At 44.2% G+C, this 24948-nt stretch overlaps 1 protein-coding gene across 5 annotated transcripts in view; it reads right to left on the reverse strand.

Annotated features, from left to right (window-relative positions):
* ACVR2B (activin A receptor type 2B) overlaps positions 1-24948 on the reverse strand; it is a 340318-nt gene that overhangs the window by 79914 nt on the left and 235456 nt on the right. For all 5 annotated transcript variants that reach the window (XM_033931707.1, XM_033931706.1, XM_033931705.1 and 2 more), the window contains one exon: positions 13052-13149. In XM_033931707.1, the coding sequence (XP_033787598.1) occupies positions 13052-13149 (98 nt within the window). The remainder of the gene's footprint in view (positions 1-13051; positions 13150-24948) is intronic.

Genomic DNA, 24948 nt, shown 5'->3' on the forward strand with positions numbered 1-24948 from the left:
AGCAGGTGCCGCGCTTGGAGAATCACCCGAAGTGCTCATTTAAATATTAATGAGCCCATTTTACTACCATTTTAATATTAATGACCTCGTTGTAATACATTTGCATGGCAGAGTCAGAGGCTGTTAGGAAGCTCGGAAAAGACCACAGTTCTGATAATTGGCAGGTGAAATACTGGCACAATAAACAGGCTAGAACCGGTTTAGCGACCATCATTAAAGGCATGGTAAATTTGGAGAATCCGTCCCTTAGAGAGGATAATGATAAACTTTAGTGCTTGGAAGAATAATGTAAGGTATCTTTAACAACATAATCTAGAGACAGAAATCAGAGAACCAAAGCATTAAGGGGAAGATAACACTCTTAGAAATTCAAAAGCAAACATACAAATGTACCATTTGCAGTGAGTAAGTTTGCTAACAAATATATCCTGAATAATGCATATGTTCACTTATTAGTGCAACAGGAATAGACTTTGAGCTTTTTATAAGGATAATGAGATTGCCTAACAATTTATGGAGTACTATTTCAATCTTTACTAACCAAAAATTATAAGCAACATTGAGTGCATTTTTTAATACACTGGATCAATTCCAGTTAGGTCCAGAGAGAAAAATAAATTAAACTCTACAACCACAGCAAGAAATTCAGGAAGCCATAAAACCGCTAATTCCATATAAGTCACTAGATGGGACAGTTTTACAGTGGAAAAGTCACTAGATGGGACAGTTTTACAGTGGAATGTTATCAAGTTTTAATAGCAAGCTGGCTCCCAAACAAACAATGATATCAAGATTATACCTCCCCGAATAAAACTCAAGAGTCCATTTGCAGAGGTCTTGATTGGAGAAGCCAGCCAAACGTGGGTCTGTTTTAACAGCACTTGTTCAGCATTATAGGCCTTTCTTATTAGGCAGAGTGAATAATTTGTACTAAGATACTGGCACTTGCATGGGAAGATTAAACCAGTGAAGTTTCTCTTTTTAAAGGGATAATAACTCTGCAGATAGCATAACAAAAATTTGTACTACCCAGCACAAAGCTAAAAAGATGGAAGTTCTGACTGTGACAATTTCAGTAGATACTAAAAATGCTTTCCTTTGGGTGAGGTGGTAGTATTTATTGCAGCTTTCAGATCAGTTTGGTTTTGGAGAATTATTTTGTGCATATACTTAAGCTGCATGGGTCAGCTAGAGTGAGATAATCAGTGAATAATATTCTTTCAAATACCTTTGTCCTAGGTAAAATAACGAGATAAGGATGTTCGTTACATTTTTTTTATTTTAGTTTGGTGAAGACACCTGCTATAATCAGCAAAATAGCTGTGACAGAATATACATCCTTCTCCTTTGCACTTATTGCTCCTTGTTTTGGCAGCGTGTCCCTGTTCCAGTGCTTGGATATATGCCTAGTTCCGATGTTCTGGACTTGTGCACACGATTCTGTGGGTTCTTGTGCATCTGATTCTGCACCTTTAACCACTCAAGTTGCAAGAGCCTCACTGCAGAAAGAGAACCAGCTTCCAAGGTTATTTATAAATTGGAGGGATCAATGTTAACTTGAGTTACATCTTCCTATTCTTAAATTGTTAGATACTACTGTCTTGTTTATGGATCTATCAGGCTACAAAATCAATTGGACAACTCAAGAGGTCCCCCCCCAAAAAAAAACTCACTGTAATATAGAAACAAAACATGCTGGCAGAGAACCTTGAAGTCTACTCATGTTAATTTCTTGATCAGTATTACTATTCCTTCCCTTCCATCCTTTGCCTAAGTTGTATTTGCGTCTCCATCAGGTTCTTCATCAGGAGATCATTCCACAAAATCTGCCACAATTCCCGTTAAACACTGAAACATGACGGCAGATAAAGGCCAAAAGACCCATCTACTGTTAAGAAATATTTCCTTAGATTATTCCTAAGGCTTCCCCCTTTATTCTCATTCCATAACCCCTTGTCAAACACAAATGCCACCACTTAAGTTTTGTTTTTTTATACCATTCATTTTCCCATTCAACAACTCTTTGAATTCCATCTCCTTTTTTGTCTCCACCACCTCCCACGGGAGGGCAACCTTCTCCATGAAAAAGAATTTCCACCACCCAACAACATCAATTCATGTCCTCTAATTTTACTATTTTCCCTTCTTTGGAAAAAAATTGTTTCAAGATTAATACCTTTCAAATATTTACATATCAGTATCATATCTCCTCTGCTCCTCCTCTCCTCTAGTGTATACATATCCTGTCTCTTTTCATACATCTTTTGATGCAAACCCTATATCATTTTTGTCGCCTTCTTCTGGACCACTTCAAGTCTTTTTGCATCCTTAGCAAGATACGGCCTCCAAAAATGAGCATGACGACTTGTACAGAGGCATCAACACTTCTTTTCTTCGCTGGTTATGCCTGTCTTTATACAGCTTAGCATCCTTCTGACTATAGCCACTGCCATGTCACACAGTTTCGTTGCCTTCAAATCTTCAGACACTATCACCTAAAGGTCCCTCTCACTGTCTGTTCATATCAGCCTCTCATCTCCTAGGATACATGGCTCCCTTGAATTTCTATTCTCCGAGTGCATCGCTCTCAGTGCAAAGAAGGAAAAATTATGTTCTTACCTGTTAATTTTCTTTCCCTTAGACGCAGCAGATGAATCCAGAGACCAATGGGATAGCCCACATCTACCAGCAGGCGGAGATAGAGAAACTGATTAACAGGTGGTCCTATTGGCTGGCACTCCTCCTTGCCCAAGTACACGTAACCAGCAATAGGCATAGCATGTAAAAAACTTCTTTCCCATAACAAATCTCAAAATGCAATAATACAGAAAACAACCTACCATAATAACAAACTGAGAAAGTTGCAAAAGAAAAAACCGAGAGACAATATCCAGAAAGGGTGGGGCTCTGGATTCATCTGCTGCGTCTAAGGGAAAGAAAATTAACAGGTAAGAACATAATTTTTCCTTCCCTAGCAACAGCAGCAGATGAATCCAGAGACCAATGGGATGTAGCAAAGCAATCCTCAATCTGGGTGGGAAGCAAACGCCGCCTCCGCAACAACCGAAGCACAAAACGCCCCTACCGCATGCACCCCCACATCCAAGCAGAAATGCGGAGAGAAAGCACTCTTGGAAGACCAATTAGCTGCGAGACAAATCTCCTCCAAGGAAAAAACCTCTGGGCCGAGCCCAAGAAGTAGCCATCGCCCCAGCGGAATGGTCATGAAATTCTTTCGCCAACAGCTTCCCTGCCAGCAAGCAAGCATAAAGAATGTCCTCCTGGACCCATTGAGCGATGGAGGCTTCGGACGCCGCCAAACGTTTGAGGCGTCCCTTGAAGAATACAAAAAGGAGATATAAACAACTAAAAGTCGTTAGAAACCAAGCTCACAGAGAACGCTACGTACATATCAAAAAATGCAGTGAATAAAAGCACTGCTCCCAATTTCTCTTCCCAGGAAGAAGGAAGGAAAAGCGAGCATGACATAAAAGAAATGATGACACCCTCCTAGAAAGAAATAATGGTACCATCCGAACTGATACCCCATATTTCGGAAATCAGAAATAGGAATCCCCGTTGAACAAGGGCTGCAACATAGAAAACTGCAGAGCTGAAGCCATGGCCACAAGAAACCCCATGTTCAACGGCACAGCCCTTTAGAGTCCCAAAAGACAAGGATGAAATGAAGTCTTCGGTAAACTGAGAAGAAGTACGTGAAGATTGTACTCCAAACCGGGCTTTCTAAGAGGCGCATGAATATACCGCACTCTGTTTAGGACCTGAACTACATGAAACTGAGAAGTAAACGAAGAGCATTATACCTAGCCCTTGTAACAAGCCAAGAATGGCACTAGAAGCTGAAGGGAATTGAACGCTAAGCCCTTGGCAATACACCTGTGCCAAAAAGGAACTCAGGAGTGGTTCAAACGTTAAGAAGCACCCAAGAAAGGAAAAACCTCCAAAAGGAAGCAGAAGCCACAGGAGAAGACGTCCGTAGCACCTGGATAAGAGAAGAAACAACCTGCTTCGCATAACCCTTACACGTCAGCCAAGATTTTTCAAAAAACTAGGTCGTAATAATAAAGTAGTACAAATATCCATGTTGAACGGACCCTAGGCGAGCAAAGCCGGAGATACCAGGAAACTTCTTAGACCGGCTGTCGAAAGACTCATCAAATCCGTAAAGTAAGGATGGCGCCGCCAATCCAGAGATTCTACAAATACTGTGCCCGAAAAGCGAGCTCGAGGTGGCAAATCCAAGCCATCATCAGCCAGTGGAAAACACTGAAAAAGAGAAGGCAGAAGCGAGAAAGGAGCCATGCAGCTACCCCCTCTAACTCCCACTCCCTGGGCCCGCCGAAGAAGCTAGGAAGCTTAGAATTGAGAGACGAGGCCATGAGGTCTAGGTCAAGCAGATCTCACGTCCATAAAAAGAGCTAGAACGCTTGAGCCACAAATCTCAATATCCAGGATGCAGAAGATTACACTATTACTAACATGCACACTTTCCAGAGCGTACACAGCGCTGTACACTGTAACATACAAGAAATGGGCCATGCTCAGATTCCGTGGAGAGAAAGTCTATCCAAACTCTTATCCTGATCCATAAAAGGATCTGCCAACAGAAGACGAAGATGAGAGTCCACCCATTGAAGCAGAACAACTTCACCTGCCAATGAGTACAACACCTACTGCCCAAGCAGTAGAGAAATACCCCCATTCTAATACTGACCAAAAGGACCCTTAGCGGCAATCCGGAAGAATGATCTGAAGCTCCAGAAAGGTAGCCTGACCCTGCTCAAGAGCAGAAGAATGAACAAGTACTGAGTCGCCTTTGAAGACCAGACTCCAGGAGCTGAGGATGGAAGCCACGGAGCCCCCCAACCCGACGGCCCGGGATGGTCGGTGGTCATGAGATAGTCCAGCAAAGACCGAGGCATGCCTTGAAAAGAGAAATCGTGCTGAGCCACCAAATCATACAGAGCGATGCAGGAGGAGCATACCAAATAATTGGTGCCCTGAGATACCGGGAACCACCGGAACAAAAGCGACTGCTGTAGCGTAAGAAGGGGAAAGCAAGCCGAAGTCCCCAGTGGAGTCAGCAATATGGATCCCAGAAACTGTACAGAATCCCATACTCTTGGTCATGGTAAGCGAAGAAGAATACCAATCTGAGACCGAGACCCCACGCCCAAGTCTCCGGAAAGAAACACATGTCTCTCCTATATGAATAAAAACATCACCCAGATATACCTATAAATAGTACAGGAGAAAAGAGCGCTGTGCAAATTCAAAGATGCACGTGTAAAGAACTGAGGAAAAGATATCATCCTTTTCGTGTCAGTCAAATGGCCCGACTGGAAGTCGTCCGAATCAAGCAGGCAGTCAAGAAGAAATTAGATGAATCGCCTGGTAGCGCCAAAACGGTACCACCGCCCACATCACCTAAAACGTTCGTGAAGCCTTGGGTAGGCGAAATGGCATGTGCCAAAACCGAAAGCGCCGCTCCAAGAGAGGCAGGCAAATCAAGTGCCGATTCGGAGTCCATAGAGAAAATGTAAATATACTCCCAGGTTGTCTGCAGAAATGTGTAACCCTGAGAAACTAATTCAGCAGAATGGGATCCAGCCTGCCCAATGGCCCCGTCTCGGGCACCTTGCAGTAAGTGGAACAACGTCCCTTAGTTGCTTCAGGGATGAGGCTAACAGCCACATAGCGTGTGATCCTCCGCGGATTTGATAGAATAGGTAACTGGCTCCTGGTTAAAAGGAGCTGTACAGCCCTTACTGTCTGTTCGGGGGGGGGGGTGGAGGGGGCCCGTCTAGCATGTGCCATGAGAAAATGGTGACAGGAGAAACCAGCGTGATAAGCATGGAAATCTGAAGTCCAGGCCCCCCTCAGAAATAGAGAAAGAGAGTCCTGGCCACAGGAAGATGCAAAGTGTCATTATGCCCATAGAGACAGCCCGAACTTGGAAACTGTTTGTACTACCTTTAGGCATATATATCCTGTGCCACTACTAGACACCTGCAGCTCAGCACAGAGACCCAAATAAGGACAGTTACCAACAGACAAAGGCTCAATCTGCAGGGACCCCAAGAGAGACAATGAGATACCCGTGGGAAATACAGGGCACTATCTTACTGCTGATCTCACTGTGCCGTGATTTGCCATATGTCGCCCCAGTCCGGAGACAAACCGAGACTGGGTGACCTAGCACAGGTCAGAGTCTCTCTGGTAATCTCCTTGAGTGCTAACCCCAAAGTCCGATTAAACTAGCAGCTTCCTTCAAGGGAGTACAGCAGGAACACAGACATAGACATATAAAGCTGCCCAAGCTTGTCCCAAAGCTGGTGAAACACATACAACTTGTCTGAACCGGAAAGGAGAGAAGCCTCGGCATACCCTGACCAAAGTCAGCTGGAAATAAACTACCGGAACGCCGCAGCTCTCCCGCCATCGCCGGAGACCCAAGCGCACGCCTGATTCTGACACGTGGCCGCTGCATCAACGCTCCTAGAAACATAGTTGGATTCAAGCCCCACAAAATTTACCCTGCCGTGGCTTGCCTAGAAATAAAAAAATCAGACTCAGGGAATAACCAGAAGAACGGCCCACAGCGCCGGAAAAAACATGTCCCATCTCATGCTGCTATAAACTGGCACCTGCACAATCAGCTGCACATGGCCATGACAAACACCGATGAAAGAGAGCCTCAGAATAAACAGGACTACTGCTGCACTGAAACCCAACAATAAGAACAAGTGCGAGCAAGAAATCGCACCGCTACTGCCGCGCTCTAACCAACAAGGAAACCAAGCGCGTGCATGCAAAGGGCGGGAAGTCCCGGCTCCCTCCAAGGATTTCTAGTCATAAAACTTAGCCACAATAAAATATCCATGCCTTAAATGTACGATGACCGAACCCACAGTACTAAGATTCCCAAACAGAACCTGAAGTTCAAACAACTGTAAAAGTCAGACATACTCACAGATTGTTGTTAGGGCCGGTTGAAGCCAGTTTGCAGCAAAAGCATGGCAGAATGTAGCATGGCAGAATGTAGCATGGCAGAATGTGGTCTCTTTTTTTTTTTTACAGAGAAGGGAAAGAAGAAAAATATTGAGACCCAGTCAGACCCTCTAGCAATGGAGGGAGGGTGAGGCAGGGACAAGGGGGGGCCCAAGTGTAACCTCTAAAGCCGGCACCGTTCAGCCGGACACCCCTGTCTCACTGAAGAGAAAAATCTCAACAGGAGAAATAGCACTGCCAGCTCACTGAAGAGAAAATCTCAACAGGAGAAATAGCACTGCCAGCTCACTGAAGAGAAAATCTCAACAGGAGAAACAGAATGGCAGTCTCACTGAAGAAAAACCTCAACAGGAGAAAATAAAGTTCCAGCCACAGCCAGAATTCAGGAGCTAGTTGAATAGCGACCTTTTCCTGCTGGGAGATAGAGATTACTGATGAGACAGGAGGAGTGCCAGCCAATAGGACCACCTGTTAATCAGTTTCTCTATCTCCGCCTGCTGGTAGATGTGGGCTATCCCATTGGTCTCTGGATTCATCTGCTGCTGTTGCTAGGGAAATGCAATTTTAATTGCCAAACATTAGACCATTCTCATATCTTTTACAGATTTTTAAAAAATGTTTTCCATTCCCTCTGGGGTGTCCATTCTGTTATAAATCTTGCATTATCTGCGAAAAAGCAAATCTTACCTTCTAACCCTTCAGCAATGTTGCTCACAAATATATCAAACAGAATCAGGCACAGTGCCGATTCTTGAGGCACTCCACTACTTAACTTTCCTTCATCTGAGTGAATGCCATTAACCACCACTCTCTTGGTCTGTTTGTCAACCAGTATCTAATCCAGTTCACCCCTTTGGGTCCTAATTTTAAACTGTCAAGTTTATTCGAGAGCCTTACTTAAAATTCAGCAAAGCCATTGACATGGTTTTGTGTCAAAGGCTTTGCTGAATTCCAAGTAAATTATATCCAGCCTGCATCTTCAATGTAATTCTCTGGTCACCCAGTCAAAAAATTCAATCAGATTTATTTGGCAATGTTTACTTTTAATAAAACCATGTTGCCTCGGATTTTGTAATCCACTGGATTCTAGGAAATTCACTTTCCTTCTGGCAGTATTCAAGGCCCGTTTAAAAGCCCACCTCTTTGAGAGTGCTTTCGACTCCTAATTCCTCTCACCTTGGGTTCTGCATCCCTAATCCTCTATGTCATGTCTGTCTGTCCAAGCTAGATTGTAAGCTCTTCCAAGCAGGGACAATCTATAAATGTCAAAATGTACAGCTCTGCGTACGCCTTTCAGCGTATGGATAGAAGGATATAAGGGATCAAAGGGCTTAGAGAAGGATCACATTACAGATCATGGGCCTGATGGGCCGCCGCGGGTGCGGACTGCTGGGCACGATGGACCTCTGGTCTGACCCAGCGGAGGCAACTTCTTATGTTCTTAATAAGTGATAAGCAGTATTAGTAGTAACACTTCCAATAGTTTTCCAATAACCGAAATGAGGCCTACCAGCCTTTAGTTTCCAGCTTCTTCTCTGTTACCACTTTTGTGAAGAGGGACCACATCTGTTCTTCTGCAATCCTGTGCAAATTCTCCCATCTCCAATGATTTATTAAATAAATCTTTAAGTGGATCCGTCAAAACTGCTCTGAGTTCCTTCAGTATCCTGAGATGGATCCTGCCTGGTCCCATGGCTTTGTCCAAATTTTTCAAATTGTCCATACCCATTTTCTTCCACGAACGTTGCGGTATCCACTCACCTTTGCCATCCAATCATGGTCCTTCTTCAGGATTTTCTTCCATGAACACAGAAGCATTTGTTTAGCACGTTTGCTTTTTACTCGTCACCCGCCCATATAGCAGTTCATAGCTTCTTTCAGTCTCACAATTCCATTTTTAGCCTTCCTCCTTTCACTAATATACCTGAAAAAATTTATAAATGTTACAAACCACCGAGTGTCTATTAGAAGCAATCAATAAACTGAAGTAAATGGTAACTGAAGTAAGTTAGATACGCAAATTAGATACGATCCTGTATGAGGGGAATCTACGGGATCCCAATCAACATGGATTCACCAAGGGTAGGTCCTGCCAATCCAATCTCATCAGCTTCTTTGACTGGGTGACAAGGAAGCTAGACTTGGGAGAGTCTATGGACATCGTGTACCTGGATTTCAGTAAAGCATTTGATAGCGTCCCACACCGCAGGCTGTTGAGCAAAATAAAATCGATGGGGTTAGGAGAAACACTAACTACTTGGGTTAATGATTGGCTAAGTGGAAGACTTCAAAGAGTAATGGTTAACGGTACCCTCTCTAAAACATCGGAGGTGACCAGCGGAGTACCGCAGGGTTCAGTCCTGGGCCCACTCCTTTTCAACATATTCATAGGGGATCTGACTCAGGGGCTTCAGGGTAAAATAACATTATTCGCTGACGACGCTAAACTATGCAATATAGTATGTGAATGTAATTTACAGGATAGTATGGCACAGGACCTGCTTACATTGGAAAGATGGTCCTCGACCTGGCAGCTGGGCTTCAACGCTGGGAAATGTAAGGTTATGCACCTCGGTAGCGGTAATCCATGCAGAAATTACACCTTGAATGGAGAAACTTTAACTAGTACTTCGGCGGAACGAGACCTAGGAGTAATCATCAGTACAGACATGAAAACTGCCAATCAAGTGGAGAAGGCTTCATCTAAAGCAAGGCAGATGATGGGATGTATCAGTAGAAGCTTTGTCAGCAAGAAGCCTGAAGTCATAATGCCATTGTATAGAACCATGGTGAGACCTCATCTGGAATACTGTGTACAATTCTGGAGGCCACATTACCGTAAAGATGTGCTTAGAATCGAGTCGGTTCAACGGATGGCCACCAGGAGGATCTCGGGGCTCAAAGGTCTCTCGTACGAGGAGAGACTAAACAAACTACAGCTCTACACTCTAGAAGAATGTAGGGAGAGGGGAGACATGATTGAGACATTTAAATACATCACAGGACGTATCGAGGTGGAAGATGATATCTTTTTTCTCAGGAGACCCTCTGCCACTAGAGGGCATCTGCTCAAACTCAGGGGCAGGAAATTTCATGGCAACATCAGGAAGTATTTCTTCACAGAAAGAGCGGTTGACTGTTGGAATGAGCTTCCAGCGCAGGTGATCGAGGCCAGCAGCGTGCTGGACTTTAAGAATAAATGGGATACCTATGTGGGATCCCTACGAGGGTCGAACTGGAACATCGGTCGCTAGGTATAGACTTAAGAGGATGGGTCAGCAGACTTGATGGGATGATCGAGACCTGCATCGTGTTGGACTTTAAGAATAAATGGGACTTTAAGAATAAATGGGATGCCTATAGGGGATCCCTAAGAGGGTCAATCTGAATAAATAGTCACTAGGTATAGACTTAAGAGGAAGGGTCAGTAGGGTGGGCAGACTTGATGGGCTATAGCCCTTTTCTGCCGTCATCTTCTATGTTTCTAAATAAAGCTAGTTCTCAAAGATTTAAATAGCTTCAGGAGCGATACAGTATATTAGCAGGGAAAACTAATATCCACTAACTGTAAGGTTATCAGAGATTTTTTTATATGTGTTATTTATTTATTCAATTTTCTATACCGTTCTCCCAAGAAAGCTCAGAACGGTTTACATGAATTTATTCAGGTACTCAAGCATTTTTCCCTGTCTGTCCCAATGGGTTCACAATCTATCTAATGTACTTGGGGCAATGGGGGGATTAAGTGACTTGCCTAGGGCCACAAGGAGCAGCGTGGGCTTGAACCCACAACCTCACGGTGCTGAGACTGTAGCTTTAACCACTGCTCCACACTCTCCCATGGTACCTTCTGAAGTGCCTTTATAGTTCTATCAGTGTTTGCAGAATGAACTTTTCAAGTAGGAAAAATTGTGTGTAGGGGCCTAAATGGGTATTTTCTTAGAGCAAATCATTGATAGTCTCATTCCTCGGTCATTGTATTTTATTCATACAACAGTTTAGGTTCTGGAAAGAACCCCCAGTTTCAGTTATCTTTTACATAAAGATAATCACATGATCATTTGTGCTATGTTTCTGTGACAACATAAGGACATTTTGAACGACGATAAGGGAGAAAATTGAAGATACACAAGTTGAACCCGATATTAAGCCTGCAGCAGTCGACTGTTTCTCCATCCCTTGATCCATACTATCCGCTTAAATGCCAGCTACTGCAGGTTAAAAAAAGTAATCGAGCTATTCAGCGGCAGTACCTGGATCATGGTTGCTGCTGAATATCTGATATTGTTGGCAGTATCTAGGTACCGAAAAAGCTACATATCCAATACATATTAAGTAAACATTTCTTGGACCCTCAGAGGTGAAAATCTCAAAGCATTATTGGTGGGGTCACTCCATCACCAGTACTCTTCATCAGTCCAATTGCAATATTTTATATATTAGATCTTACCAATTAAGTACACTTATCTTAAATAGCAGCAGGGGGATAGATGGTCCATGTTTTGCTTAAACAGGCTTTTTCAAGGCAATAATCCCCTCATAGCAAGATATCGCAACAATATGTACAGAGTGAATATTTCAAAATATTTATGCCTTTAATAGCATCAGTATTGTCATTATTACTTTCCAGTCAGGTAAATTTGTTGACACAAACACGGCATTGTAAAACTGGTTTTGCATCTGACTGGCAATAGCTCTCCGGGTCCCTTGAAAAAAGAGAAGTGCCAATTCCCTTTAATTGTGGACTTATAGCAAGTTTTACAATAATGTTTTTCCTTTGATTAATTTACTGTTATGTAACAGAGTTTGCTTTGCTCAAACTTTGTCCCTTAAGCAAGTTGTATACTTGTATACATTATAAATGCAATTAAATATAAAAAAGATGAAATGTATATAATTGTCAATCCCCCTGTCCTATTTCCTGCACCCCAGATGAACCCAAAGCATCTATCTCATTCCACAAGTGCTACTACTCTCCCTCCTCCGACTCCAAATTTTCACAGTATCAAATCCTCCCAATAGAGTGCCATAGCTACCAATTCTACCTAGTTTACAAAGAATCTACTGTATACACTCAAATATAAATTGAGATTTTGGGGGCCAAAAACAGTGTGTGTGTGGGGGGGGGGGGGGCAGTTTATATGCAGGTCCTCTGGTCTGTGGCCCACCTCTGCCCCTATCTGGACCTGTTGCAGGCCTTCCATGAGCCTGCCTGAAGCCCTGGTGGTCCAGTGGTGAGCTGGGACAGCAGTGATTCTTCCCGTGTCCTATCTCAGCTAACTCTAAACCACCTCACCTCCCTCCCTGACCCCTGTAGTCCTGGTGGTCTAATGGTGAAGCGGAGCAAGAGTGATCTTCCTACGCTCCTGCCCCATGAGAAACTGCAGTAGGAACTCGTGGTATGCAATTTTGATCATTACTCTCACGGGGCAGGAGTGCCATGCCTTCACTTCTAGAACACCAGGGCTTTAAAGGTAAGATCTACAGGGGTCAGGGAGGAGGGAGGAAGGCGGGCTGGTTTAGAGTCAGCCCGGACAGGACATGGGAAGGATTGCTCCTGTCCCAGCTCACTGCTGGACCACCAGGGCTTCAGGCAGGCCTGTAATGGACATCGGTGGCTGGGAAGGAAGGAAGGAGGGAGGAACGGAGGGCTGGGTGCAAGGCAGGGAACTTGAATATAAAACCCCTGGTTTATATTTGAGTCAACCTTTGTATATATATAGTAAATCTCCTACCCAAATACTGACTTCTCTTTCTACCAAACTTAAACTCCCCTCTCCCTTCTTTTCTTAGTTGTCACCTGTGGTTCCCTCTCCCCCTTCACACTAGAATACAAAGGACTTTAGGAAGTCATTCAAGGGGTATTTTTATTTCTAGTGTTACATTCCAGGCTACAGCATTTCCTATTTGATGATCAGTGATAGAGCACTTTGTTTGCTTAGCCTCCCCGAAGTGTCCTAATCTTAAACTGCAGTAGAATCAAGATTACAGAGAATGGATTTTAAAGTGTGCTACTTACCTATTTCAGGTAAGTGAGTAAATTTCTCATTGCAATAGTTCCCCTCACAACAGCAGAAAAACACTTGAGGGTTTTCTTCTTTTGCTATACATTCCTGCCTACAGATCAGAAAAGAAACATACAAAAACAATAAGACTACAGGACAAATGTGCTATAACGTTCTTTGAGTAAAACCCTGGAAGCCAAATCTCTACTCCTTTCAATTAAATAAGTAATGGCTCAGACAAACACATTCTGTTCAGATGTGCTAAGCCTTGTGGCCTCCAACAACTCCCTCATCCCTTATTCCCATCAAGAAGTGAGCAACAGTTGACAAGAATCATGAGAAAATCCAGCTAAAGAACTTTTATGGCTTCTGAAAATGAAACAGTTCTGGGACATTCCTGACTAAAGCACAGTTACTCACCTGTAGCAGGTATTCTCCAAGGACAGCAGGTAGATATTCTCACACATGGAAGCGAGGTAGTCTACAGAGCCTGGCACGGACATGTATCACTGTCACTTTAACACTTTACACTGTCCACACCACGTATGTTCCTTCCCGCCTGACGTCGGCTCGCAGGACCTTCAGTTCTGTCCAAAAGCTAAGAAGCCAGCTAGGGGAGGTGGGCGGGCTGTGAGAATATCTGCCTACTGTCTTCTGAGAACACCTGCTAAAGGTGAGTAACTATGCTTTCTCCGAGGACAAATAGGCAGTATATTCTCACATATGGGACTTCCAAGCTGTAAGACTTATGCCTTTAGGAAGAGGGTTAAGGTGGTTTACTTCTTGAATACACTGGGCATCAGGAACACCTATGGGAAGACCACTGACACTAAATCAAAGGGCTAAATTGTAAGAGGGGGGGGGGTTTCGAGAAGAACCATTCCAGAAAAGGAGTCGATTGTTCCTGGCCTTGAAGGAGGTGGGAAGCTGCCAAAGGCCTGAAAAAAGAAAATCACCAAAATTGAAAAAAAATTATATTACATACAACAAAACAAAAAAATATGAGGAAACAATTGTATGGGAAGGGACTTGAAGAGAAAAAAAAATTACCACACACAGGAGTGAGTGTCTGAAAAACACAACTTCTTCGCTCTGTGGAAAATGAAGAACTGAAGGTCCTGCAAGCCGATGTCAGGTGGTAATGCATACGCGCATGTGCAGTATGGACAGTGCTAAAATTTTAAAGTGACAATACACTTTGGTACATATTCATGCTGGGCTCTGTGGATGATGTCAACTCCATATGTGAAAATATACTGCCTGCTAGTCCTCGGAGTATATATAATATATATAAGATGTTATACAGAAGTTATCTGACAACTTAACAGCACTATGTATACCTGAGCAGAACATTGGCTATCTGTTTTGAAATGTTGATTTCCTTAGCATCTATACCAGGGGTCTGCAACCTTTAAGACATAAAGAGCCACTTGGACCCGTTTTCGAAAAGAAAAAAAAACTTGGAGCCGCAAAACCATTATAAAACAAATCTAACACTGCATATATTGTTTCTTATCTTAATGCTATATACAGGATCACTAAATTGAAAATAAAATCATTTTTCCTACCTTTGCTATTTGGTGATTTCATGAGTCTCTGGTTGCACTTTCTTCTTCTGACTGTGCATCCAATCTTTCTTCCTTTCTTTCAGCCTCCTGTATGTTTCCTCTCCTCCAGACCTCATTCTCTCCCCCAACTTTTTCTTTCTGTCTCCCTGTTCCCCGTTCTTTCTGTCTCCGTGCCGTCCCCCAAGCCACTCGGTTTGCTGCCACCGCAATCGGGGAACAGCCCCCAAGCCACCGCCGTCCCAAGCTTTCCCTGCAGAAGTGTTGCGCTGACCAGCATTCTGCTCCCTGACGTCAATTCTGACGTAGGAGAGGAAGTTCCGGGCCAACAAGGCATTTCTCCTCATTCCATCCAGCCTGAGCCCCATCTCTCCTTGATCCAGCATTTCCCTTCTGTGTCTGTCAGAATTACCATTCCACCTATTTTCCAGCATCACCCTTCTTTGTGTCCATCTCACCTATATCCCTATCTCACCACTTTTTCAGAATCTTCATTTGTCTCTGTCCTTGTCTTTACCCCATGTTCACCATTTGCCCTTTCAATGTCTTTATCTCCCCCCACACACACTTTTTCAGCATTACTTCTATGTCTCTATTTCACCTCCTCTTCATGTCCCCTCTGTATCTCTATCCTTATTCAGTAGGTCCTGCTTACTCTTTCTTCTTTGTGTCACTATCTCCATTTTCAGCTTTCCCCCCTTTTCCTTTGTTACTGCACCCTGTAGCCAGAATCTTTCCACCCTCCCTCCACTCCGACCCAGCCCAGTATGAAATATTTCCTTTTGTTTCCCTCCCCTCTCTCTTTCTCTCTCTCTTCTCCTCCCTCACCCACGAGTCCTGCATCTGGCCCTCTCCCTTCTACCTGCACCTGGCAACACCCCCCTGCTCCGCGGCTCTCTTCAGCAACTCGTCAGCAGCAGTGATCAAGACAAGCTGCCGACATCGAGGCCTTCCCTCTACGAGTCCCGCCTTTGTGGAAAAAGGAAGTTGAAACAAGCGGGACTCGCAGAGGGTAGGCCCCGACGTCAGAAGCTTGTGTCGATCGCTGCTGCTGAGTTGCCGAAGAGAGCCGCGGAGCAGGGGATGTGGCCGGAAGCAGGTAGAAGGGAGAGGGAGATAGGAAGGCTGTAGATCTCCGGAGCATGACACCGACCCCGGCCAGGATGATTTCTTTTTCAGGCGTGCACCTTACAAGTCCAGCGTCGCGGCAGGAAATAGCCATGCTGAGCAGTGAGCTCAGCACTACACAGATGAAAGCCTTGCTTGCTGATTGGTCCGGCGGCACGGCGGGGCGGGGCCGCCGGACCAATCAGCAAGCAAGGCTTTCATCTGTGTATGTGCTGAGCTCACTGCTCAGCATGGCTATTTCCCGCCGCGACGCCGGACTTGTAAGCTGCATGCCTGCGTGACACACTACCGGAGCCGCAGCAAAGGTGGAAAAGAGCCGCATGCGGCTCTGGAGCCGCAGGTTGCCGACCCCCGATCTATACCATCCCAGTCCAGAACAAGTGGGTTATGTTTGTTGACCAGCAGTTAAAGACAAAGAAACAAAGTAGTTCTGTGTAATTGAAAGCAAGAGTACTTTTCAAATTTGCTTGTATTTGCTATAAGATGTTACTTGGATTAGCGCCATTATATCTCGTCTCTCATTTTGAATTGTACTGCTCGACTAGGTCTACTCAGCGTACTGGTTTGTTCACTTTTACTAATCCCAAAAATTGCCGTTATAAAAAAAGTTTTGATCGATCTTTGGCTTATCAAGCAGGTAAAGTTCAAGTATGGTTAGACAATCTGATTCAACAATCTCTTATTGCACCTTTAGAAAACTGGTTAAGACCTATTTGTTCAAAAAATTTGTTACTTGATTGATACTTATGTCATAGTTTCATACTGTATTTTTCATTATTGAAATATTGTATTGCCTTTTTGTGTGCTTTGTATCATCACTGGAATATTTTATTCTATGAACCGCCTAGAACTTTTTGGGTATTGGCGGTATAGAAAAATAAAATTATTATTAATTCATTCCTTAAGGCAGTAGAGAATGACACGGGGAAAAAAATCTGTCCCCGTCACCGGACCACTGTCCCCTTCACCGCCCCGTCTCTGCCGTCCCCTTCACCGTCCCATCCTCATTCCCACAGCATCCACCCTTCCCTCTTGCCATCTCACTGCCCTTTGGCACCCCTCATGCGGTCCGTGCATCTCCTTCCCTCCCCCTTACCTTCTCGGTGCGTTTTAAGGTTTCAGATTTGTTAAAAGCTGCCGGAGTGTTCGTGCAGTCACATGCGTGTGTGGGCAGAAGCTTCTCCTCTGACGCCACTGTAAGTTGCGACATAGGAGAAGCTTCTGTCCACACAGGCACGCGACTGCACATACGCTCCGAAGATAAGGGGGAGGGGGGAGATAGATAGATTCGGGTGGGTAGGTAGGAAGGAGGGAGGGGGGCCGTGTGCTATTGGTGACCGCATGTGTTCCCTCCCTTAACTGTGGGGACAAGGCCATTCACCGCTCCATGGGGCGGTGGATGGCCTTGTCCCCGTATCTGCGGTGAGCACCTTTCCCCCTTCCTCCATTTTGGCGGGTTACCTGCGGCTACTCGCGGCTAGCTGTGGGTAACATCCACCGTGTCATTCTCTAGGCAGTAGTCTCCAATGCGTGGCCTCCCTCCCCCCAAAGTACTCTATTGTGGCCCTCAAATAGTTGACTGAAATGCTCTTCAAATCCTATAAATGAGTGTGATTGTAAAACTACAAAAAAGGCGGTATACAAGTCCCAATCCCTAGCAAACAATCTCTTTAGTATGTTATTCGGGTGTCTCATTTGTGAAATTTGCTACTGATGACAATCCAAAATAAAGCGAGTTTTTAAAATATATCCTTGAAGTAGTGTAGAATCAATATTAGTGTTAATTTTTAATGTTTAATACCCAGTCTAAACAAGTAGGTCAAGGTGGTTTACAAAATTAGTAGAATGTGTAAGCTTGAAATCTTTTGATGGCCCTCAATGCTTTCTCATAGTCACACTGTGGCCCTTTACATGAAAATGGTTGGGAGACCACTGCCTGTACTATGTACTTTAAAATATTGAGTTTTTCTGTCTCCAGAGGATGGCTGCAGACACACTGTAAAGCTTCTGGGTCTGTTTACTGAGACAGCTCTGAGCCCAGCTGGGTTTTGCTGAGCATGAGGAAGGGGAAGTACCTTTCTAGGTTTGAGTTCCCTAAGGATTTGAATAAGTTTGGAACAGGGGTATAATTGAGGTTTCTGTGTTCTTCACCCCAAACCCCTGCACCCACCTTCTTTCCCTCTAGTCAAGAAGGAAAAGGGTTGGTGCATTAGGGGAAAGCTTTGGCAATTTATTGCACCTTCAAATTATTTCCTCTGTCTCCTCCCCTCAGGCAAGGCTTTTACTGGGGTTGAACTGAAGTCTGGACAGGATGTCTTTTTTTTTCAATGATAAAAACTGAGCAAGTAGAGAGCAGCTAGCTTGGATGCTGTTTCTGGGGGTTCACTCAGCTCACTGAGAGCCAGATTCTCAAAAGTCAAGTTTCAAGTTTAATATAAATTTGATTGATCGCTTATTCAAAATTCTAAGCGATGTACACATCAATAAAATTACAAATTTTTAGGGGGCAACAAAACAAACGATAAAAACTCAACCTTGCAAAACATATTAAAGACTAACCTTAGAAACATATTGAAACAGAAGGAAAGGATGGGAAGAACATAAGCAATGCCTCCTCTGGGTCAGACCTGAGGTCCATCGTGCCCAGCAGTCCGCTCACGCGGCGGCCCAACAGGTTAAGGACCTGTGCAGTAATCCTCTATCTATACCCCTCTATCCCCTTTTCCAGCAGGAAATTGTTCAATCCTTTCTTAAACCCCAGTACCGTACTCTGCCCCATTACGTCCTCTGGAAGCGCATTCCAGGTGTCCACCACCTGGTAAAGAAGAACTTCCTAGCATTCGTTTTGAATCTGTCCCCTTTCAACTTTTCCGAGAAATACAAGTTGTTGATAATAAATAAGACACTTATGGGAAAAACCAATAGGAAGGGAGCGAGCAATGTACTTCAGAGAAGCTCTGAAGTGGAATTGAAATGAGGCTCCTACTCAGGCTTTCTAACTATCAAATGCATCCTTAAAAAGAAAGCTTTTTCATTTGCTCTTAAATCTGTCTAAATTGCGTTCTTCCCTTAAGTAAATAGGGAGGGAATTCCATGTTTGGGGGGCTGTGACAGAAAAAATGAATTGCTGCCGTGTACTAATAATTTTAAGTGAGGGAATTATTAGTAGATGTTGATCGTTTGACCTCAATAATCTTGTTGAGGTGTAGGGAATCAGTAATTTATGGATAAAAGCAGGAGTTTTGTATAGCGAAGATTTGAGAGTTAGCAGATTTAATTTATATATTATACAGTGAGTGACTGGGTGTCACGTGATCAAATTTCTTAGCTTTCATAATAAGTTTAATTGAAGCATTTTGGATAATCTGTAAACGTCTGATTTCATTTTGGGTTATTCCCTTCAATAGAGCATTACAATAATCCAGCAAGTTGATGTAGTGGCAATAGTGGGAGCGATTTTTATTTTACGGGCGATTGTCAACATAATAGCAGTTTACTAAAGACTTGTTACATTAATGTAATGTTGTCCAATGTTTTTAGATAAGATTGTATTGTCTTAAAACTGTGTATGCTGAATTGGAATCTGCCTAGAAATATTTGGACAGAGCTGAATATAAATTAAATAAAATAAATAAACAAACAAAACAAACTGACTTATTTTCCAGTGTTTAAAACTCATTTTGAAAGAGAAATCAAAGAATACACAAAATAAAGCACAAATTCACACAAGTAACATTACATTCAAAATATAATCCAAATAACAGAGAAGCCAAGAATTCACTGAGCATAGGAAGATGAATTGAATGAAAAAGAAAACACCAAAAGGAAAATTAATTCCCCCCCCCACCCCCAACAAGTCTATAACCCTAATGAAGAGACTTAAACCATTGACTGGCATGAGAACAAGGTTCAGAAGATAGCAAGATAGCACTGTGTTTCTGCAAAGGGTATCAGGATCATGGAGTAAATAAAGCCTCTTGGACAGAACACTAGAGACTCCTGCGTACATGCTGGTTTCCTAGGCTCCTAGTCTGAGAATTTAAACAATTAAAAATGTGTCCATATTAAAATAAAGTTTAGAATTAAAAGTAATGTTATCCTTCTGAAAACCGTATGTGAATAATGTGAGCTGACAATAAGCATGGGGAGGAATGGAAGTATAGTTCTGGGGTATCCCAGAGAGAGAGGAAGAGAGACTGGGAAATGAAACAAAGCAACTTGGACTCAAACAATTAACAGATGGTGGACTATGGGCTATGTGGATTTTTGCCAAATACTTGAATAGAGCCAGCTCGCTAGAACTTGGCCCACCTCCGGAATGAAGCTGTTAGGGCAAATGTTGCAACAGGCTTCAACAAGAACATAATAATTAGAAGAGCCTGTGATGTCCAGTATTTAGTGCCAATAAAAAACAAGGGTTAAGTAGCCCATTGGAACTCCCCCCCCCCCCCAGAAAACTATTTGATTGCAGAGAAAGTAACCAGTGTGAAAAACTTAAGGCAGTTATGTACTAAGCACATTCCCTATAGACCAGGGGTCTCAAAGTCCCTCCTTGAGGGCCGCAATCCAGTCGGGTTTTCAGGATTTCCCCAATGAATATGCATGAGATCTATGTGCATGCACTGCTTTCAATGCATATTCATTAGGGAAAACCTGAAAACCCGACTGGATTGCGGCTCTCAAGGAGGGACTTTGAGATCCCTGCTATAGACAAAATATATGTAAGAAAATATGAGGTCATTTTATTTACACATTTAAAAATCAAGGATATCATGTATAAAATATTATCCTTGCCTACATAGATTATTGTAATATCATTTATGTAGGATGTAAAGCTTCGGTCGTTGCAGGAACACGGCAGTTTGAATGATCTACAGCAGGGCTGCCCAAGTCCGGTCCTCGAGATCTACTGGCAGGCCAGGTTTTCTGGATATCCACAATGAACATGCATGAGAGAGATTTGCATAGCAAGAAGGCAGTGCTGGCTCTCTCTCATGCATATTCATTGTGGATATCCTGAAAACCTGGCCTGCCACTAGATCTCGAGGACCGGACTTGGGCAGCCCTGATCTACAGGGTACCCGAATGTCTCCCTGCCTGCCCCCTTTCTTTCTTTCTCCCTGCTCTCCCCAAGCCACTAGATTTGCCGCTGCCATTGGGGAACAGGCCCCCAAGCCACTGCCGCCCCAAGCTCTCCCTGCAGAAGCGTTGCGCTGACCAGCATTCCACTCCCCGACGTCAATTCTGACGTCAGAGAGGAAGTTCTGGCAGCGATTGGCTGGCCCAGAACTTCCTCTCCGACATCAGAATTGACGTCGGGGAAAGGAATGCTGGTCAGTGTGATGCTTCTGCAGGGAGAGCTTGGGGCAGCGGTGGGGGATGTCAGGGAGAGGAAGGCTGATCGGTCCGGTAGATCGGGAGGGCAACACAACTCTATCACAGAGCCCGGGATGGGCTCTGCGATCGACTCGCGCTGCCTTCCCGATCTACCGGTTGATCGCGATCGACGTATTGGGCACCTCTGATCTAGATGATTAAGCTGTACTTTTTTGTAATTCACCGAGTTTGTTCAGTTTCATCACTTCGCATTTTGAGAATTGCTAGCCACACTGAACTCATGAGGCTAGTGTGGGATACATGTATCTAATTTTATGTAAATAGGTATATGCATGTAAATAGTATTTTAGTACAGATGCTATAACAGTGTTTTTTAACACGCAGTACGCGTACCCTTGGGGGTATACGGGCCGCTTGTTGGGGATATGCGTGCTGGCCATGACTGCTGGGAATCCTTCCCTGCCCGCCCGTTGCTGAAGCCGCAGCTGGCGAACCCTCCCTGCCTATCTGAATCCCCGCCACCCCTGAAGACATCCCTGTTACTTTGTTGGAGCAGGACGCACTCCATCCTCTTCCAGAAGCAACTCCATGCAGGGACGTAGGCAGCGACTCACATGCTGCTTCTTTTTCTTCCTATGCTAAACACAGGAGCAAGTCAAAACCCTCAGCTAATGAACAAAAGAGACCCGCAGAGGTATTCCGGAAAGACCTTAGTGCCATGAAAATTCCAAATTCTCAGTCCAGATATAATCCTACAATTTTCTCTCTGGGTGATTGCTGAAAAAGTTAAGGAAGTACTGTATTCTCGACCCAGAAAGTACATTCATTGCTCCAGTCCAGAGCCTGCAGAATATGGCTACATCAACATTTTTGAAAGGGCAGAGAACACATGTCGGTAAGTCTTAGATGATATGGATATGTTTGGGTTGCAAGAATTCAATGATGAGCTTGTAAAAATGGGATGTGGGGCAGTGGGTGAAAATATGATGAAGACCGTTAAAGTGTTGGAGCAGCAGTGCTATTAGACTATGAACCATGCTATAGAGACTGAGAAAGGGCTAGGTATAGAGTATGATGAAGATGTGATCTGTGGTGTAAGGAAGGAACCAACATGATTTGAAAAATGACCAAACAACAAAAGGAAGAAAAAATAATTTTATTTTCTGTTTTGTGATTACAATATGTCAGATTTGAAACGTGTATCCTGCCAGAGCTGGTGTTAGACCGTGAACGTGAGTTAGGATTTAACAGAGAGAGGAAAAGTCTTTTTTGTTTGTTTATTTTGTTTACACCACATTGCCAGTGTGGTTAGCAGAAGGCAAAAGGAGTCAAGAGGCTACAAAATAAACCCACCAGGATGTTTGAAAAAACACCTAATTGGGAAGGAAACTGAATCGAATCGAAAAATCGATTCAATAGGCTGAATCAAATCAAATCAAAATTTTTTTTTCCTGAATCGGGCAGCACTAATGTATACTGCTTCAATCATAGCCTTAATTCATCATGCTATGGAGGTTTTAGAGCAGTGGTTCCCAACCCTGTCCTGGAGGACTACCAGCCATTCATGTTTTTGGGATAGCCCTAATGCATATGCATGCGAGAGATTTGCATATAATGGAGGTGACAGACATGCAAATCTGCCCCATGCACATTTATTAGGGCTATCCTGAAAACCTGACTGGCTGGTGGTCCTCCAGGACAGGGTTGGGAACCACTGGTTTAGAGGCTGCCTGTCTTTTGTGCAGCCCCTGAAACAAAAAGCATATCTGACATTCAAAAGGGGTTAGTAATCTAATAATAATGCAGAAATAACCTGCAGGCAACCAGCCTATGAAGCTTCTTTGAAGATTCTAAAAAGAGCAGGAGAGAGACTACTACTAATCATTTCTATAGTGCTATTAGAGGTACTTTCTAGAGGTACTAGAGGTGGTCTCACAATCTAAGGTGGTTTTTTTGTCCATTGAGGCAATGAAAGGTTAAGTGACTTGCCCAGAGTCACAAGGAGTAGCAGTAGGAATCAATCATAGTTCCCCAGGATCTTAGCTCACTGCACTAACCATTAGGCTACTTCTCCACTCCACCATCTCATTCACATGAAACAGAGAGACCACATTTAGCAAAAATGAAGCACAGTGAGCAGAGAGACATCATCTGTAAAGGAAAAGTAGAGGTTCCTGCAAGCCACAGCCAGCAACTCGGACACCCATCTTGCAGAATAACTTACTACCAGAAAAACTGCCTTTAGGAAATCTCATTTCAGAGGCTTGATCAATGTATTGAGGATCAGTTTAAGGTCTCATTGCGGAAGGACCAGCCGGAGCAGAGAACAGATGTTGTTTGCCAAAGGGAAATCTCACACTCAAAGGCCTGCCTAATGTGGTCATATCGTATATACTTGAATATAAACCAGGATTTTGGGGCCAAAAAATTGGCCCAAAAATGGGAGTCCAGGTTTATATTTGGGTCAATGCCCCCTCCCAGAATTTTTTAAGGCCGCCACGGCCAGGCTCTGCCCCCTCCTCCTCCTCCTCCCTGCCCTATCTTCCTACCTCTGTTGATCTGGTGGAGGTGCAGCGGGTCCTCTGCTGATCATTGGTGGAGGTGCAGCGGGTAGGAGCAAGCTTTCTGAAATCCTGCCCCACTGCTAACCAGCTGCGCGGATCCACTTAGTCCATTTCAGCGGCACGGCAGCAGCGTGATTTGGCGCTGCTTCTCGGTGCTGAGCGGAGCCAGTAAGGAAGCCGCTCAGCACCGAGAAGCAGCACCAAATCACGCTGCTGCTCGTGCCGCTGATTTAGACTAAGTGGATCCGCGCAGCCAGTTAGCAGTGGGGCAGGAGTTCAGAAAGCTTGCTTCTGCCTGCTGCACCTCCACCAATGATCGGCAGAGGATCCGCTGCACCTCCACTAAATTAGCAGAGGTAGGTAGATAGGGCAGGGAGGGGGGACAGTGGGCAGAACCTGGGAGGGAGAGTGCAGAGCCTGACAGGGGAGGATGGAAGGGTGCTGGGTGCAGAGCCTGACAGGGGAGGGGAGGATGGAAGGGTGCTGGGTGCAGAGCCTGACAAGGGAGGGGAGGATGGAAGGATGCTGGGTGCAGAGCCTGACAAGGGAGGGGAGGATGGAAAGATGCTGGGTGCAGAGCCTGACAAGGGAGGGGAGGATGGAAGGATGCTGGGTGCAGAGCCTGACAAGGGAGGGGAGGAAGGAAGGGGGCTGGGTGCAGAGCCTGATGGGTCAGGACACTTGAATATTAAGCTGCCCGACTTATATTCGAGTCAACCATTTTATTTTATTTTTTTTCCTTTTTGGGGAGAAAAAGGGGGGTCTCGACTTGTATTCGAGTATATACGGGTATGCCAAGAATGTATATTGCCTCTGGGCCTTGAGCAAAGTAGATAAGAGTGTGCGTGAGTAGCCCCTGTTCCTTAGATGGCACCTCTCATATACCATGCCATAAACCAAAAGGAATCTGGATCCTCCTCCTCAACCAGGAACTGCTGCAGAATCCCCCAGCCTGTGGAAAGGGAGCGGGAAACCTTCTAAGAAGGCATACAAGATCTGCATACGATGACTGATGGGACCAGACCAGAGCCACCAGCACTGTGCCTTTTATTTTTTTTTTATTTTAATTTGGTCTAGTGATTATATGTCCTAGTATGATTTTTTTTTTCTCTCTCCTCCTATGTTTGTAACAATTTTTATTCTTATGGAAACCGCCTAGTCATAATGATAGGCGGGATATCAAATACTTAATAAACTTGAAACCTGAATCCTGGCCAAACACCTGAGAATTCTGCAAGTCAGGGACCAGGGGGAAAACAGAGGCTGCTACAGCAGCAATGACTGCAATATGGTATCTCTGCCCATTGAGCTGCACTC

This window comes from Geotrypetes seraphini, chromosome 2, assembly GCF_902459505.1.
Source record: "Geotrypetes seraphini chromosome 2, aGeoSer1.1, whole genome shotgun sequence".
NCBI lineage: Eukaryota > Metazoa > Chordata > Amphibia > Gymnophiona > Dermophiidae > Geotrypetes > Geotrypetes seraphini.